Here is a 19,208-nt window from a genome sequence, read left to right as displayed (position 1 = left end):
TTAGAGATATGTAACATCACAGGTAAGGTTCTGGGTGACTAAATTTAAAGGTTTTAGACCTCCAATACCAACACAATACTTAGGTGACTCTGGGGAATATCAGCACTGCTGGAGCTTTGCAGGTGTGATTAAACTGAAGCTGCTCTTCCTGTAGGACTTGTCACATGAACTCAGTGAATTTTCAATCATGCTGGCTGCATCTGCTTAGCACTGACATTGCTAGCCTCTAGCTTGTGGTCTAGGTTACTATCTAGATTAGGTACCTGCCTACTTTAGCTTAAGAGATAAATCTCACCTTGAACTCCCAAAGCCAGTCAAAGCTTAAGTGCACAAATGTATGCCAGTTTGTTACTTAGAAGCAGCTGTCTTAATTGAGAAAGCCATTTCAAAATATTTAATGCTCAAGAAAAAGATACAGGTTAAATGTAGACAACAGATTTTTGAGTTCATTTAGAAAAACAGTTTTAGTTTCAAGAACAGCATAACATTTTCACTTGGCTTCATTTGATATGCTGCCTCATTTTAAACTGCCAGTGTGTTGAGATGCATCCCCTACAGGAGCAGTGCAAATTAGGACAGTAAGGACACAAGTCTATTTCAGAATTAAACAATCTGGTACCATAAAGAATGAAGAGAGTGAAGGATAGAATTGCTAGATCATCACTACAAACAATTTAAGCGAACTTTTATTGAAGCGTTAAGTTGTGGTACAGATATTTTTAAATGATCAAAGTCTAACACCACAGAAATTATAAACACCATACTCCCCCCATCCTGATCACCCAGATAGTTCAATAACCCATTCAACAGCTTTCATTTTCATAGACGAGGCTTATGCTTCTTTTTGTAAGATGCATTCTTTCAGTATTACTCAAAAAGGGATCTTCAGTCTACTTAAAGGACCTCAAGCCAAAAAAAAGTCAGAACAATTGGGACAATGCAAGAACAAAAAAAAAACCCCATTGAAATATTGGTCCTCAATATTAACACCAAAAAGCATTAGTGCCATTTACAGCATGTAATTGATAACATTGGTAAAGAACATCAATAATATGCTTTTAAAAAAATCAAAATGTTCCAACCACTTGATTTCTAACCAAGCAGACTTTAGTTTAGAAGCACTGAAAAAGTGCTTCATTTATAAATACAGAAGGAACAAAAGAACCATTGCATCAAACCAGGAAGAGTCAAAACATTGCAAGGACAAGAGGGGAAAAATAATCTCAATTTTGTTGTTGACATGCTGGTCTCACAGCTGTTAAAATCCCAGTATTTGCAAACAAACATAGCTGAAAGTGTGCCAACCTTTCAAAGCCTGCATTTTAGTCAATATTCATTAAAGTGACTTTGAATTACACACTTATTCATGCTCCATGAATAGCATTCTTCTTCACTTCTGTCCAGGTGTCCCAGACAGTTCTTGTTCTATACCCTCACTTAATGCCCTCAAGTCACAGTAAGAGGAACCACCTTAGCAATTAGGAGGAAAAAATAGATGAAGTCACAACAATCAAGTACAACATAAGTCACATGCACAACAATGTCACAGGACTGTCACAAGACAGAGGCATTAGCTTTGCTTGGAACAACAAAATGAAGTGACACTGGACCAGTTTAGAAGAACTCTTTACAGTCCAAAGTGGCAGGTCACAAGTTTTACTGAGAATAATCCAAACCAATAAATGCACTCAAGACTGGCAAATCCCACTCCTCCACTAGCCCTACCTGCCAGGGCTCAGGAGCACCAGCTTCCTGTTCTGACAAAACAGGTGATTAGGACAGAAAATGCCCGCTGCCAATATCAACTTGCACTTTGCAAAGCTGTCACACAATTATGCCAAAGCACTTGAAGCCTGGCTCAGCTCTTCCCCTATCAAGTCTTGGACCTTCATCAAATTCTGCCATTGCGTGGCAGCGTGACAGCTCAGGGATGTGGACAGACAAATGACCATTAAGGTGAGACAAAATTTAGCCTGCACTAGTACCGATACCCAAGTTACTAAAGGTGAAAGACCAATGCATTAGCCCAGTTCTACAGGAGAGTTGAGCAAATTCCTAGAAGCTTTTTTAGAGCATGAAAACTCAGTCTGATTTAAAAATAAATCAACCACCACCTGTAGTAGCAAAACAATTTGTAACTGTTTTAAGAACTTTCTCCAAACATGAAAGTGTTAATTAGTAATCAGTTTCATTAGAAATCATAGAAGTTCATCAAAAACTGTTTTAGACTGAAATCACAACATAGATTAAAAAAAAAAGTGACAATTTAACAGAGAACTGTCCCCAGTGAGTAGGTTGAGGCTGAAGTCTAATGAGGACGAAAGCCTTGTCTGTGGGGAATTTTTGGTGATACTTGGAGAAAAACTATACTGTGTGTAATCCTACCTGAATCATTTTTACAAGTGTTGTAAAGTTTCATACAGTAAGATTTTTCTACATGCACTTCAATTTCACAGCAAGAGTGGCATAGAGTACCTAAACACAGAAGAGAGCATTCATGCAATATATCTAACTCCTTGATATAATAATGCATACAATTCAAAATGGTTATACTATGATTACACCTAGGGCTTTCCACAACTACAAGGTGGTGGGAGTGGAAAGCATGGCCCCCTGAATCATTAACTAGAAAGCAACCACCACCTTCTATACGGGATTTCTTTTTGCGCTTTTTCTTCATTCTTAATCAACTGTGCTGTTGCTGGCGATTTTTTGTAAAACTGGTAAAAACAAAATTATAATCACTGAATTGGGCAATCTGGTGATCAAGACGTTTAAACCCCTCAATCTTCTGGGCAGAGGAAAACACTGTGCGACATTTAGAGCTCTAGAAAACAAAAAAGGGTAAGTTACTTTTAAAACTGTCATTTAGAGATGGATCAGCACATTGCATTTCATATATGTTCTTACTTAACATGTTTTGAAACTTTTCCTGACAGTAGTGCAGAAAGCTTCATTCCCAAGCAGTAATTCTGCTCCCCAAACATGGTACTGCTGTTCTGTGAACAATTATGGGGGTGGAGCTCCTCTCCTATGGACACAGGCTGACAGAATTTGGGTTATTCAGCCTGGAGAAGAGAAGGCTTTGGGGAGACCTTAAAGCACCTTCCAGTACCTACAGGGTACTGGCAAGAGCTGAAGCGGGACTTTTTGCCAGAGCATGTAGTGGTAGAACCAGTGGTAACAGATTTAAACTGAAAGAGAGTGGATTTAAACTACCTATTAGGGGAAAAAAAAAAATCTTCATTGTGAGGGTGGCGAGACACTGGAACAGGTTGCCCTGAGAAGCTGTGGATGTCCCATCCCCTGTCAGTGTTCAAGACCCGGCTGGATGGGGCTCTGAGCAACCTGGTCTTCTGGAAAGTGTCCCTGCCCATGGCAGGGGGTTGCAAGTAAATGATCTTTAATGTCCCTTCCAACCCAAATAATTTTGTGATTCTATGATTAGCTGAGAGCAACACTATTAAGAGCAGGTGTTCTACAACTGTCAGTTGCAGGCAAATCCAGAAAAATGCCAAGGCAAGAAATTCTGCCCATACAGAACTACATAAGATGTCAGTAGAATTCTGGGACTGGGATGCTGCATCTTACTGTTTCTGAAGTCTTCTGAAGATCAGATTTAGTACATATCATAGCACAACTGAAGAGTATTTTTACTTTCCAAAGAAAATACCACTCAACTATAGAGGCAAACTCTAAACTGTTAATCTCCAGTAAAAATCTCTAGCCTTGCATCATTTGTGTCTATATGTATTTCATCAGCTGATAAGCTAATGCAAGAAAACTCACCTGATTAACAAAGAGGGTTGTCACAAATTTTCCTGGCTTGAAAACCTCTACAACTTTTCTAATCAGGTCATCGTAAGAGGTCTGACTTATGTTTGTTTCAAAACTAACATAAGAAAACTCTGGTTCTGGAGTGATGTGAATAGTCCAGTAAGTTCCCTGGAAAAAAAAAAAAAGGTATTATTACCCCCAAATATTTATTTATTTTTATTTGCCAATGCTAATTATTAATGAGTATAAAACTTACATCCGATTTCATCCCATTCATTGAATACCCACAAGGATTGAACATTGTAGCATCAATAACAGAACCTGGTATCAGGTCACGAATTCCACTCATCTGAAACAAAGTTAAACAACTGTTTATCATGCATCCTTATAACACTTGTTTAGATTTACCTCAAAGGCAGAATGAACATATATTTAGCAAAGAGGATACCAGAATTCTCCCAATTACAAGTCAGTCTGATTACATGTATCACTGCAGATGACCTTGGTTTGCATCCTGTCACTATATCAATAGCAGTGACAAGCTGCAGGCAAGCTATCACACTGCCTCTTACAGAGCCCAGCTGCACCCAAGGAGGACAAGCTTAGAACTCCAAAATATATTTGCTTTTGCTGCTGAAATGCAAAGTGGAGCTTCTCTTCAACCACTGTCCACTAAGTGAAGGCTGTTTACATATATTCCAGAGTAAAGAGATACTAGTTTATACCTTAGGCAGAAGCTCAATCCCAAGCATTTTGATTTACCACACAGTACCTGAGCTACAGCCAAATCTCAATAGCAAATACAGTGTGAGAATCAAAGCCTAAGATGGAAAACAAGATGAAGCCAGTGTATTTGTCAGGAAAACTTGTTCATGCCACATGACTTACCCATCTGGATAAAGGAGCAAACCCATCAAGTTACACTTAGACCCTAAATCTGCCCTTGCCCTCATCCAAATGGCTCCCTGATTTAACCCTAATTTCGATACCTACTTAACCTTTGCTTTCCGTATCTCCAGTCTAAGCCTTACTCCTCGTACTCTACATCCTTGAAAGTTACTCAAATTCTGGTTTTATACCTACTCCTACATTTCTCAGAGTAAAAGCTTCCCATCACCCAAAGCACTGTTTATTGCAGTTTTCACTAAAGGAAGGGCATTGAAAACAAGAAGTTATATTCCCCAAAATACTCCTAAATCCATTTTCCTCCCAAGGTATTAACCTGACACATTCTATGGCATCTCTCCTACCACAAAATAAACCTTGTATTAAAAGTTAAGTGAAGGAAGCATTTTGTTGCCCAATTTCCACCATTCCCCAAAATGCTGAGTTTTCAAGCAAACATACACGAGTGACATCATTTGCAGTAACACCATCTTTCATGTAGAACTGGTCCATAACTACTGGGTCAAGCTCACTCATCAGAATTTCCAGTGTCTGATCAGGCTGATTGGATATCCGACTCTCTGGAAAATCCAGGGTGTACAGGTACCTACAAAAAGCACAAATCAAATATGTAACACATATTGACAGCACCAAGTTCTACTGCAAAGACTTCAAACTCTTCACATACATACCAGCAATCAGAGTTCATACGCCCCATGCAATAAGCTGCTCCATCTAGATAAGACAAAAAGCCTCCAGTTAACATACCACATTTATGAACATTTATGTAAAATATTATATTTATTTCTATTTAGAGACAGGGGCCTTTCACAGAACCCCATGAAGTTCACTGATGCAAGCAGCAGCTGTATCAAATAACCAGCATTTAACTTCAGGGATACAAAGTTAATAATCAGAAAAGCAAGCTTCCTCAGAAATGGGTCTGGACACCCCAGCTAAGTGACTACTATCAGGAAATTGATATTACAGTATAGGTATGCACAGAGAAATCCTGGTACTCTTAAAGCCTCTATTAAATGCATTTATGATTATAATTTATTTTCTAGTAACTTCGATGAGTACCACAGCTTCTGTGTTCCTTCAAAAACCTGTCACTTTAAAATTTAAGATTCTTCTTGTAGTCTTAAACTGAATTAAATGCTTAAACTCATGTTTTAGCATAGTAACTTCTCTGAGAAAAGCCCACATTTTTCTTCAGAGTATTACTTGCTTTAAATTATTATCCTAGCTTTTTAATATGGCTTTCAGAATTCTGCAGAGTGGCAGTCTGAAGATGACCCCAGTTTAGACAAGGTGCTAAATGTCAAGCTTAGTGTAATTTAAATGTTGATCTTGGCAAGCTAGTATCAGAAATCCAGAGAATAAGTATTTATAGCTTTTGACTTTCATGCAAGAACTGCTGTATTCTTGGCCTGGCAGCCTGTACCTATTGTACTAGTCATCACTTGTCACTTAACATCAACCCTTCACCCAACTTTGCTGAAGTTTCATCAACTTACTTGGGAAAATTTCATTAAGAAACTCTACTTCTTCCTGGAAATTCCTATGTGGGTACTCCTGGTGGGAAGGCTTCATGAAATTCTTACGTGAATAAAAGAAGCTCTGAAAAATAAAGGTGCATCTTAGGTATTGAGTACTACCCATCCACCTTGAATCTAAGAATTTAGAAAAATGCAAGCATTTATCATGAACTTTCACAGGACCTAAGTTTTCATTGTCAAAACACTGCTACCTGTATTCCCATTTCAGAAGCACAATCTTCAGTTATCCCTATCTGGATTTCTAGGCTTCAGGAGACAGCTTACTTACAAACTTGTTCTACACTAGATAGCATGGGCACAGTTACTCAGCTCAATAGCATTTGTTTGTTAGCACCCACCAAGAGACAAACAAAAGGACAACTGCTGCAGCAGAGCAATCTTACATTAGTCTTTCCATAATGGGAAGCATACATAAATGTCCAAGTTTCAGAATATTAATAAAAAGAGTACATTTGAAATAGAAGCAAAAAGCTTTTTGTACGTTCCAAGGAAGACTTCTGACACCTTACCTGAATTGAGTCAAACCCACTGTACTCCCTAGCAAGCTCCAACAGGGGAACCAGTGCTTGCAGTAAGAGGGTGGTACCACACGTCTTCAAAATGAAACGTCTCTTGGAGACAAACATGCTACTCTCACTGTAAAAGAGGTGTTAAGAATATATTAAGTGCTCTACATAAAACAATCCAGGAGGGAGTTGTTAGGTCTTGGTCTTTATCCCAACCAAATGCATTACTCTAAGTGAACACTCAGCATATGGCACAAACATACTCAGCAAATAGATCAAATCAATAGAATGCAGCTAACATTTGAGAGCTGTTACCACTTCCCAAAACAAGCACCTGCTCCAAGCATGATATTACAGAGCTGTCACACTACAGGAAAAGGCACATTAGATACCCTCAAACTATCTGAGAAATACAAACATGCTGTGAAGTGGGTACACAGGCACAGCTATATGATACGCCTTATAAGTAAGTTTATATATAGTTAATTTCTGTATCTAAGTCAGATACTTAACTACAGCCCAGCTGAACTGGAGATAGGCATTGATATCACATCCAGAACATTTAAACACTCTAAACGAGTATCTTTTCATCAAGTAACTGAACAATGGGAGTAAAACTTAGCTTAAGTAACTCGATTTGGAATGCTGTTTACACATTCAAAATCACGGTTAAAACTCATTCAGGATGCAGTGCAAATTGTTACACTTCCCAGAATTTTGTTTTAAATATATGAAGCTTGAAGAAACAAGACTTGAACAGTTTCTTTTACTATCTTGCTCTTAGCACAACCCAGTCCTCAAGGCAGTCTTTTAGAGTACAAAAACTTCAGTATTTTTAATCTGAAGTAAACCAGAGAATGTCAAATGTGTCTGTAAAGTTCATGTACAAAAAGCAAGAAAGTATTTTGCAAGATGAAAAACACATGGCAAAAGTAGTGTCCTTACAACTAACTGCAGCACACATAACAAAAATTCCAGGGGTCCAGGAAAGCTACAGTTTTACAGATACCCTTAGGTCAGCTGCAAGAGTTGTTCCACTTGATTGCATTATGTGCAATTAAGGCTGATCTACCAGTAAGAGTTTTTTGCTGATCTATAAGTGACACCTATAGCCTATTCTGCTGAAGTAACATTGAAATTCTGTATTAGGGACACTTATTGACCCATGGACAAAATTAAGTGATGCCACCACAGCTCTGTCCATCCTTCTGGTTAAAGGAAAAGAGATACACAACTATGAAGAGATTTGCACCTCTGAGCAGGAGATCCCTGCAAGCTGTAGCCATCAACCAAGATTGGATTCTCAGCCAAGCGAATCACATACGACAGCTTTCACTTTTTCCCCTCCTAGGGACTAAAAGAATGAGCCAATGTCTTACCTGAGTACATAAGCTTCCTGCTTGTCAGTTTTTGTCACACTTATGATCAAACAATGCACATTCTCCAGAAGTTTGTCCCACTCAATCCTGTGAAGAAATTAGAGAAGAGCACAAACAGCAGGTTAAACAAACCAAAGCTTGCTGGAGCCCCAAGTAAAAAGCCCAAACAAGACCAGAGTCCCAAGTTACTGGATCTGAGAGCAAAAATGGGAAGTTTTCATACAAGGACCGACTCTCACAATACAGTAATACTCCACTCTTTGCTTTGATGGCTCAGTAGTCCTCAAAATCTGTTACCCTAATCTGCTGCATGTGGAACATCAAGCTTCTAACCAGGCGAGTCAGGATAACCTTAAATCCTGCATCCCACATGTTGGTAACTTAAGGTATGCTTTAGGTTGAACCTCTATGAACTCCTACCACAGTAGTCATTGGCAACTACTACAGTAATAAACTAGTAAGTTATCATTAAGATGTTTTAATTGATCAGCTAAGGGTCAAGTTCATAATTTAACTGAAAGGCTAAAAACAAATAGATTTCAATGGCCTGAATTCCTCTTCGACCAACCAGGATCACAGAATTCTTTCATACAGTGCAAACTGTAGCTACAGTACTAGAATTTGGTATGGTGGTAGAAGTTTAATATTTCAATTCTTTACTAATATTACTCATTCTACAAAGAGCCTGAAAAAAAATAAATAAAAAACAAGGGCTCAAATTAAGCCAAAAGGCTTTCTCAAGTACTCAAGAGAAATGACAGACTTGCAAAAAAACTACTTTGGTTGTCACTTCAGTCTTGTGTCTACACCAGATTAGTAGAATTCAATGTAGTCAATTTTTCTATAAATAAGACAGGAACAGATACAGCTTCCTGACGTCACAAAATTACAAGACTGCCAGCTGTCCTACTTCTCTCTGCCCACAGCATATTGCACCTGCAGGTTTGTGCTGGCTCCTGTCCTGAGAGATGTCATGATCCAAGAGATTTACTAACCCAGCATACAACTAAGCTGCCCATCAGCAGAGCTGGAGTAACTGCAGGAGCTAGAAGCACAAAAAATTTGTCAATTTTTCATCATCAAGCAAGCTCAGCGTGCCCATATAAAACTGTCAGCCTAATCCTTCTTCAGGAGGCAGACCTCTCACCCTTTACTGACATGAAGAAGTCCCGTCTGTGGCTGTACGCCAGGACTGAGCACTCACTGTTAATTCCACCAACACACTTACTCTGCAGCCACCAGTGTTTTCCCTTAGAAAATTGGTCTGTTCATGAAGCTGAAGTTTCAGATTCTGTTACATGTATAATTAAAGCATCCACATATTCTTTAGCCTTTCTAAACAGTTAGCAAATAAATGCCTTAACTTCTCCCTCAATTAATCAGTTCATTCAGGAGAATGCCTTTTGAAACAAATTGAGGACTTTCCCATTTAAAGTACACCAGAATAGTAATATTTATATATATGATTAAAGCAGAACATAGATTAAGGAAAACCTATCCATGGAAAAAACCCTCGTAGTCAATGCACATCTAATTTAGAAATTCAGTGATATAACTGGATATTTAAAATCAAAGTAAGGTTTACCCCAGTTAGGGATCCTTGATGAAATGCTTTTCTGCAAACACAGACATGACAGCACAGACACTCAAATCTCCACATCAAATTAAAAAGGTTATTTTGAGTGCTCAGCTCAAGTCCCACACATTTACTCATCTCTATACTTATGTCACTGACTGGAGTGAGCTGTGTTCCTAAAACTCAAATGTACGTGAAAACACAAGTGGCTACTCACCTTAAAAAGGCTGGTAAATGCAAAGAGTGAAATAGTTTGTATTATAACTATCTCTTAAATGCTCCTAGAAAATCATACAATTTTGCTATTAAAAGTTAGAAAACTAAAGGATTTTGTTTTCTCTGCCTATAGCACACCAGCCTAAGTTGGCCAGCCACTCCCCCTGTAAATTGAACTATGTATTAGATTGTTCCAACCATTCCAGCATCCCTACCGACATCTTATCTGCCATTAAATAAACACCCAGAGTCTGACATTGCATTTGGGAAAGGTGACGAAGAGTTCTCTGATGCTGAGCTGTACTAACCCCATTTGTACATTACTACAAATCTGATTTTGTACTTGTCCAAGTATTAATGGGCATGTAACTATCTTGGGCTTGGCAAGAGCATACGTCTCAGCCTTCACAAGCTTCTTACCCGGTCAGACAGTCAAAACCTCAGCCTTCTGCAGGCGGGTGGCACTTTCTTTAGGTACTGCTGTGGTGCAGTTCTGTGCAACATTTCAGGGAAATGTCTTTCCACACTCCAGATACATATTAGCAGAGGAAGATGTAACAAGTTTGGAAGTTCAGTGAGGGGTCAGTACAGAACAAACGGTGCACTATTGTGTGTTAAGTGCAAAGCCCAGAATGCAAAGAAAGTCCTGTAATGCTTGCTGGTACTACAGCTGGTATTTTGGTACCATGGCTGAAATCTACAGTTGCACAAGACCTCTGCGTATCACAGCTTGCTCAAGTCCTCACTACCACACTACAGAAACCATAGCTAAGCACATACTAAATGCTGCAATCAACCTTTACAGAAATAAAGGGCCAGCTCATAATTTGATCTGTCTACAGCAGCACTAAGGAAAACCCCTACAACCTTTGAAACAGACAGGATGCTAGGCTTGCTCTAGAAGCATACATAGGCTAACAAAGGGTTGCCACATGAGGGAGAAGTTCTGCAGGGATACTGGCCTGTATCTGTCTGCATTTTAAAGCTAAGCACAGAGAACTAAAGAAAGGCTGGATTTGATCCAACATCATCTATTTAAACAAGATGACCTTAGTATTTGGCATGTTCTATTGTTTAAAGCATAGCTAAGGAAGAACATCTGGGACTACTTTGTACCAAGTAGATTAGGTTCACTACAAGTCTAACTCACATATTTCTTCCCTCCTTATTTTTTGATCCATATAATTGTCATTAATTGAGACAAACAATATCTACCCACACTTGAATAAAGAAACAAAATCAACCTTAAAAGTAGTATTTCAATGGTAATCACTACATGTATTGCAGCTATTCAATAAGTAAAAATTCGCTAAGTTAGCAATTCAATTATTTGAGAACACTAATTTCATAGCTAAGTTTTAACCTGGAAGCAAAGCCTGCAACTGAAAAAGGGTTCAAGACTGATTCTCAATGAAGAGCCATCATGGACTTCTGCTCTTCAAAATTCCCCCTTCAACGATCAATGTGCAAGGCATTACTATTTCCTAAATTATTTCCTATAGCCAGACATCAAAACAATGCCAGTTTGGAAACTGCTTTCCTGTACTCAAGCATAGTAGAATATGGCCCATGAGAGTCACTGATACTCTCACTGGAAGCAAGTTCTGCAGCAGACCTGCAGACACTGATTTGAGATTGACTTCTCACTTACGTGAGCTCATTGACCATTTCATTCCAAAGCTGCAAGATCCCCTTTCCAAATTTTCAAATAACTGCTACCTTTCCAGAGTCAAATTAATTTCTTGAATGGGCAAGCACGATGCACCTTAAATGACTGTACCTTCTCAGAGAATAGCAAATGAAAATGAAATACATCTACTCTAGTGTGAAGAGCTGTCCTTATTTGAATGGTAAAAAGCTATTTGTTCTACATCTGACTAGCAGAACATCCCAAAGGGAAAAAGAACCCAAACAAGTTTAACAACTTACTCCTGTACCTGTGCTGCAATATTTAGTGCCTTATCAACAGACTTACTGCCAGAGTACAAATAACTTCCATTCAAACTGCCAACCAGGTATGTCAGTAGGGAAGAGTTATTATAACTGAGAAGTAGCTTAATTGTAGGAGGCACGCTTCATGAATAGTCAATAGTTGCTCCCAACCAAGTTCCAAAGGATCATATCTGCTCCTTTATTTCAGAAGGAAGTTTTCCTTGACAGATAAAACCATGCTTTTGCATGCAAGTCATTGGCCTCTTCTGAGCCTTTACCTTCAGGGGTAAAACACATTCTTTCACAAGAGTCAAGCATACCAGGCACAATACTGCTGTTTCAGGCCAACTGGGAATGCGCTAACAGCAATTTGAAGATTAAGAACTACATCAAGAACTCATTCCTATCAGTAACCAACAGCCTCCTCAAGCACACCACCCCACCACCCCAGTAACAGGAACTTGCTAAGGCAGCCAGACAGCACTGTGAAGAAAAGCAGTATTGCAGTAGGGCAGGAATTCTTAGGAAATAAATCATATGGAACTCCTAAAGGCAGCTTAAGCTATATACATACTCTTGCATAGCTTTTCATTAGAACAGAATAGCTGACAATTCTATAGTACCATCAGTAAAAAGCCTTTTAATCTTGACTATGTAAGACCTTGTTCTAATGTCAAGCATTCAACTGCAGAACAATCTTTTATCCCCTCACCTGTTACCTACTAAGTGTTTTTTAGGAGCCACATAGGTATCAGTTACCTCATTAGCAGGTTAAATAGGCAAATTCCTACCAACACCATGATCCGGACAGCATAAAACTCTGCCTAAACTGCCTACACAGAGGAGATACAGCCATGACACACAAAAGCAGGCTAAACATGAGTGTCAGCAGAGCTGGAACATTGCTTTCAAGCATCCCAAAACAGGCAGGAACAGTACAAACCACACAGAAGTCACGGGCATTTTAAAGCACCTCTCAGCATCTCATGTATTTCTCTGCAGACAGCTGCAGATGAATTACCTCCTCTTAGAAATATAACATAATTTTTAAATTGCTGTTTAAGATAGGTTACCTTGAACCACTTACAAAGCCTGAGATTAGGCTAAGGCCCTTGCAACTCGATAAGTTTACATAGGCAATATCTGTGGGGTGCACAAAAGTGTCACACCCTCTATATGCTCTGAGCGCAGATATACAGAGAGACTGTCCACATCTCCTTTATCCTAAACCTAAGAAGCCTTCCAGGGTCATGGACTTAATCTTGAGAGACAGGCACCTGGGTGGAAAATTGCATCCACATTGAAAGTGATTCTATGCAGTACTGCTCACAAAATCCTTCTTACCTAGAAAGTCCCAAGCCAACTACTTAAGAGTGTCACTCCCACATGAAGCAAAGATATTTCAGCAATGGCACAAATATGGCCACAGCTGGGGCTTTGAAGGCTGCATATTTCTCCTCCTCCACTATTGCAGTTACATGGAATGGGGACTCCATCCTTTAGATTCAAAGACACTCAATGGGTATTCCAAAGTCTCTCATATCCAAGGACATCCAAACTGTTTAAGGAAGCATGAGGCTCAGAAGGCACAGCAGGACTTACAAGCAGCATTCAACATCTGAGTGTAATTTTCTCCAGAAGGAACACACTGTAAGGCAGCAAGTATCTACCAAAAGCCCCAAGTCTTCCCGTTCTCCTGGCTGAGCAAACAGCCATTAGGAAAGCCCTTTGAGGAATACACCAATAGCTGCTTATTTATTTTCTACAGAGTCTCACTAAAAGTCCACACCTTCGCCAGACAGTGACTACCCAAATGCTTCAGCACTTTAAATAAGGTAGGAAAATGTCAGAAAGTCTTCAACACTTCACTTCCTGCGAGCAGTATCAGAATCAGCAGAAGTGAATATAAAAGGGCTTGTTTCCGTTGTGTGAAACCATTCTTTAGTTACAAGAAAACATTTTACCAGTAATTTTGGTCTAAAATCTAACTGATTAATATCCATTCTGATAAGGGGAAGATTGCACTCTTACATAAGGTTCTCCAGATAAACTTGCATTGCCCATAAAAAAAGCTCCACAAGTACACAGGGACAGAAGCCTTTATCTTAGCACAGCCCTGCCTTCTTTCCAGAGTCCCTTCAGTTTTGTTCCAAAGCACTGCAGGAGTAGGAGCAGGGCAGGGCTCATGGCCAGCTTCCTTGTACCTTCAGTGTTTGAGGAAATAGCAGGTAAAACTGCTCAGGACTGGGGGGAAGGGGCAGAGGTGCAGCAGCACTGCAGCAGTGAGCAGGTTCAGGCTACAGGGTGCAGCACACAGCAAGGATTTACAGGACTCCTATCAAATCCTTGCATGTGTCAGTACCTGTGAGCTTTAGTGTAGCACAGGATTAGAATGTTGTATCAGTTTCACCCCATACTGCTCATTGCTGCAGTTTTCTCCAGCTTGTGTCTCCATGTAATATAGACAAATAGGAAGCTGATTAAAAGTCCACAAATAAGCTCAATTTTAGAGTATTCCTCAGGGTTGAATGCTTGAGATATGAGCTTTTAACACTGGCATAATTTATTTATTGTTTCAAACTCCTGTACATTCAAGATCCTGATAGCCCTTGAGATGGAAAATGCATAGCTGCACATCATCTGAAGGAATAAACAGCTTATTTTACTGTGGGGATAGTCAACGCACTACATAGTCACCATGGAAATTCAGGGCTTGAAGCAAGTTCATGTTTTTAGCAAACCCTCTGTTTTCCATACACAGTCTAAGGCTTTTTTTTTTTTAGAAAAAAATAATGCTTTACAAAGCATGGTGAGAACAAGCAATAAAATTGAAGCAAATTATTTTGAGACCACAAAAAACATTAATTTCATTTCACTACTGGATATAAGCAGGGTAGGCATATTGAGATGCTTGCCAGTAACTATTTCAACCACAAGACATTTCTGCGTAATTCGTTAACAAGTCAGCAAAAGCACCCCAAAACTTAACAACCAAGTAAAGCTCAAATTCCATCCTTTTTAGTTGGGATCTTTATTGAATGTATTAAAATGACAAAGATCTTTTCAGAAACACATTACACGTAATCCAAACTTTTATCCAGAAAGCAGGCTTGCCCATAGGAGGGAAAAAATGTGAAAAAGAGGTCTTAATTGCATCAGCTCAAGAACTTTCTTGCTGATTATATCCAGCCAAGACTTTAAAATATTTAATCCCTAACAAGCACGCACAACATGGAAATTTTTAGCTTTGAACACCAGCTTAGTCATTCAGTAGATGAATGGTTCACATTTCACTACTAAGCAGGTATTACAATACAAAAGGCAAGCTCAACTGGTTTGCAACTTGATTCTAATTTAGCTATTGTTATACAGTTCCAGCTTTGATTTTAGGTTCTGCTCAACATAAACTAGCTCATTCAATCACCTTTATAGAACTAGCATAGCAGGATATATTGTATTCAGGACTTTTATTTGCATCTATCAGCTGTAACAGGTAATTGAATTCTGACAGTTTTCCAAAAGAAAATGTTCATACAAGGTCATTTCATACTAGAAACACTTTGAGACACATCACGGCTTCCTACCAAAAATGCAAGCACCTTAGATTAACATGCTGTATTAAGAGCCAATTAACACAGAAGTCTTCAAAGCCTCCCACAGCACTGACACTGTGTTAAAGACCACACGTTCAACAGTTAACAGTTTACATCCACTCTATTAAAACTTTACAGCCTTATCTAAACCACACAAAGGAACTACCCAGCACCCACACTGCAATCACATTAAATGTTCTGGGTTTAAAAGTTTGCAGTTTTGCAAACACGAGTCTGAGCTGACAAATGGAACACCAGAGAGCATGAATCCGTCACTGAGGAAAGCATTTGCAGAATGCCATCTCTAAACTACATCTGCATATTAGCACAAAGTCAAACGAGTACTTTTGCAATCTTTCACATTTTAAGTCAAACACTACAGGACTCCTCCAACACCTAAGTAGCTCACATCATCTGCAAATATTTCAGCTAGGATTTTCCTTCCAGGATTGCCTGGACATTACCTATACCAGCTGTTACCCTGTACCTGTTACACCACTAAGCCTCAAAGAGCTATAAAATCACATTTGACGATTTTCATGTTAAGTATCTTATTCAGAAAGGTCTAAATAGCTTCACAAGTCAAAGTTACACAAACAAATTACCTCAACAACCAACAGATCAGAGGTAAAATTGTGTTCTGCAGTGCTTCTGGTACAGCTTCCACTAACCATGAGCATTCAGACATGCACACATGGGCTATTCATTACTTTTAAAAGAAGGCAGTTATCTGCTCACTGACAATTCTGATCTGTGTATAGCAAATTCTACCATTATATACACATGGGAAATTTCCTGAGAAATACCGAAACAAAGGAAAATACAAATAGGATACATCGCTGAATGAAGATCATTAGCATATTCCAAATATTAAATACACTATGACAAGCTCTCTCGCTCAAACTCTGACAGGAGACCATCGGGTAACAGTGATATGCACAAGCAGATCTGGATACAATGAGAGCCTCTAGCAACCAACCGAACCTGAAAAGCTGAACAGCTGATGATACTGAAGGTGAACTACTCACATGAGTATAACCTTCAGATTTGCCCTGTTTGCTTAGGACAAGCCTACCTTGTCAAGTATGTCAGCTGATCTCACCTATATGCCATTTTTATTGTCACTGCAAGCTCGTCCATAGTTCTGCAGATTTTGCTTTGTACTTCAAGCTCACAGCTACCATTTTCTGACACTTCCAGAACACTATTTTTTGTGGATGTACAGCTGAACCCTCACAGTCAGAAGTCTAAGTATTCCATAGAATCCTAGAATGGTCTGGATTGGAAGGGGCCTTAAAGACCACCTAGCTCCAGTGCTTCTACACCGTCCTCCTGCAAACCACAGCACTGGCAGTCTGCAGTACAGTACATGCCCAGCACGGCTCCAGAGCCGCCCCGTGTGCCGGCAGGTGGCCATCGGCTCCTGCGCTAACAAAGGCGGCGCGGGCGCATTCCTGGGCGGCGGGCGGGGAGCGGCGGGCGCCGGTGCCGAACACGTGCGCCGGGAGCGGAGCGGGCCCCGGGCCTTCCTTCCCCCGCCGCAGGCGGCGCCGAGCGCGGCGCCAGCGCATTCCCCACATGCCCATTGGGTGACGGGCGCGGCCCGTCCCTCCGCGGCATCCCGCTCCCATTGGCCTCGGCTCCTCAATGGGGGAGAGCGACGGGAGCGGCGGCGCGGCCCGGGAGCGCGGCCAGGACACTCACGTGTAAACCGCGGCTCCAGCCGCACTTCTGCTAGGGGAGGAGGGGGCACTCCATTCCCCGTGCCTCCCTTGCTCCGGTGCCCATCGCACCGCTGGGAGGCACGGGAAGGGTCCCGGGTACCGCCTGCTTCTCTCGGCGAGAGACGCTCTGCGGACCTGTCCGGCTACGCAGTGCCGGAGGTCGCCGCCACACCGGCCACGTGAAAGGGAACCATCAACCTTCGCCACGACAGCCACAGGGATCTCCCTTTCCAGCTCGCACTAACGGGGAGGGAGATTCCTCAGCCCCCGCTCTGCGCAGTACGGGCAGGGATTTCCCGAGCCGTCTCATCCCGAAAGCGGCCGTAGGAGCGGGACGAGCCGCCGCAGAGCGGTGGGCGCCGCTGCCGTGCCCCGGCCGCCAGCAGCACTGCGACACCGCGCTCGCTCCCCCCGCGGCTCCCGTGCTCCCGGCCGGCGCGGCACACGCCCGGCTCCCGCTGCGCTCCGCCGCCGCCACATGTTGCCAGCGGGAGCCGCGCGGGGCTGCACGAGGTGGCGGCGCGGAATGGCTTCCGTCCCCGGCACCGCCACCTCCCGCCCGCCGGGACGAGGGGAGCCTCCCCGCCCGGGGGGTCTCTGGAGGGCGGCGGAAGGTCATCCCTAGCGGGGAGATGCTGGGGCTGTCACCGGGGGAGCGGGAAAGCGGTGGGAGCCCAACCCCCACCGACGGCCACCCCGGAACCTGCCTTCGCCCGGCGCGGCCGCCATCGCCCCCCAAGGCGCCGCCACACCCGGGCGATTTAGGGACACTCCCGCCCCGCCGGCCGCCCCCCACGGGCAGCGCTGCCCCTGCCACCGCCTCTCCCCGCTCCCACCCCACCCCGCCCGGCCGTTCGCGGACCTGGGTATGGTGCGGAGGTCGCCGGACCCCTTGCTCTGGTGCGGCTCCTGCTGCGCGGGCTGCTGCCGGGCGAACCACACCTCCAACAGCTTCTCGGTCCCTTCGAAGAAGTGTGCACCGCTCTCCTTCATGGTGAGACAACTCGGCAACCAACAACCACAGAAATTAAACGACAACCAAACTGCCGCCCCCGGCCGCCACCGTTCGCTGCTGCTGCACGGGCCGCGCTGCTGCCGCCGCCGGGTCCCAGTCCGTCCTGGGCGGATTTCACCTTCTGGGGGATTTGTGTAATATTAATTAAAAAAAAATAGAGGAATAAGTAGAAGAAGGAAGGATATTTTTTTTAAACGGGTGAAAACCACCCGGAGTGCGCGGCGGCGGATGCGGCGTGAGCGTGTGTGAGCGGGTTACAGTCCGAGCGGGGGTGCAGGCGGGCGATGCGGTTCGGTTCCTTGTAGTCCGTGTGTTCCCCTGTTACAGAGAAGAGCGTTGAGCGAGCGCTAGCTAATGTCGCCGGCCATACTGTGTAAGCGAGAAGCCAGTGCGCACGCAGCCGCCTTTATACTCCCGCAGGTAGCCGCATCACGCCGGGCCGCGCTGCACATTGGTCGGCCGCCGCTCCGGCCCGCCCTTCCCCGCTTCCCATAGGGTGGCGCCGACGCCCGTCGAGGCATATGCCGGTTCCTCTGGCCCCTCCCGCTGCAGCCCTCCCGCCCGCCGGTCCGCAGGGAGCGGGAGATGGAGCGCGGGCGGCGGCGGGGCTGGGGCAGCGCTCGGGGCCGCGGTGTGATGGCCGCACCGGGATCGGACCGCGCCGCCCCTCGCATGTGTGGGAAGCATGGGCTGTGGTCGGCGGGGAGCCGTGCCAGGGGAAGCAGGGCTGAACGTGGCCTAGAGACGGCGGGGGAGCATCCCCCGAAACCATTCGGCGCGTAGCGAGGGGCGAGCCCGAGAATTCCGGCTCTTCCGGGGCCGCGGCGGGAGCGCTGCGCCCGCACCCGGCGCTGCTTCCCTCTGCGCCCGCCGTAAGGCGCTTCCCTCGCTCGTTAGAGGAGCTCAGCCGAGCGTTCAGCCGTAGTTCCCGTTCCCTTTGCCCCTTCCAGGATCCCAGCGTGTGTGACCGAGAAATGGGGAGTGACTGGTACGCGGGTGTGTGGCACAAGGAGCGAGTGACCGAGCAGGGCATGTGCGTCTGT

General features: G+C 43.2%; 1 protein-coding gene across 1 annotated transcript; it reads right to left on the bottom strand.

Annotated features, from left to right (window-relative positions):
• Positions 1 to 668: 668 nt before the first annotated feature.
• On the bottom strand, positions 669 to 18,546 carry AMD1 (adenosylmethionine decarboxylase 1). The gene is made up of 9 exons (XM_002194017.7): positions 18,013 to 18,546; positions 8,110 to 8,196; positions 6,734 to 6,860; positions 6,183 to 6,285; positions 5,355 to 5,397; positions 5,125 to 5,269; positions 4,034 to 4,126; positions 3,790 to 3,945; positions 669 to 2,827 (listed from the first exon to the last, which is right to left on the bottom strand). Exons 1-9 carry the CDS (start codon positions 18,141 to 18,143, stop codon positions 2,687 to 2,689), a joined length of 1,026 nt encoding a protein of 341 aa, XP_002194053.1. The 5' UTR covers positions 18,144 to 18,546; the 3' UTR covers positions 669 to 2,686.
• Between the last annotated feature and the right edge of the window lie 662 nt (positions 18,547 to 19,208).

This window comes from Taeniopygia guttata, chromosome 3, assembly GCF_048771995.1.
Source record: "Taeniopygia guttata chromosome 3, bTaeGut7.mat, whole genome shotgun sequence".
NCBI lineage: Eukaryota > Metazoa > Chordata > Aves > Passeriformes > Estrildidae > Taeniopygia > Taeniopygia guttata.
Note: the sequence above shows the minus strand (reverse complement) of the source record. Positions and strands in the feature narration are given on the sequence as shown.

Excerpts from the sequence above, each read along its gene's own strand:
- AMD1 (XM_002194017.7), bottom strand. The coding sequence starts at position 18,143 with ATGAAGGAGAGCGGTGCACACTTCTTCGAAGGGACCGAGAAGCTGTTG. Across the intron at positions 5,398-6,182 it reads TCTTAATGAAATTTTCCCAA|ATGGAGCAGCTTATTGCATG; the intron begins GTAAGTTGATGA and ends TGTCTTATCTAG. Across the intron at positions 4,127-5,124 it reads CTGCAAATGATGTCACTCGT|ATGAGTGGAATTCGTGACCT; the intron begins GTATGTTTGCTT and ends ACTTTGTTTCAG.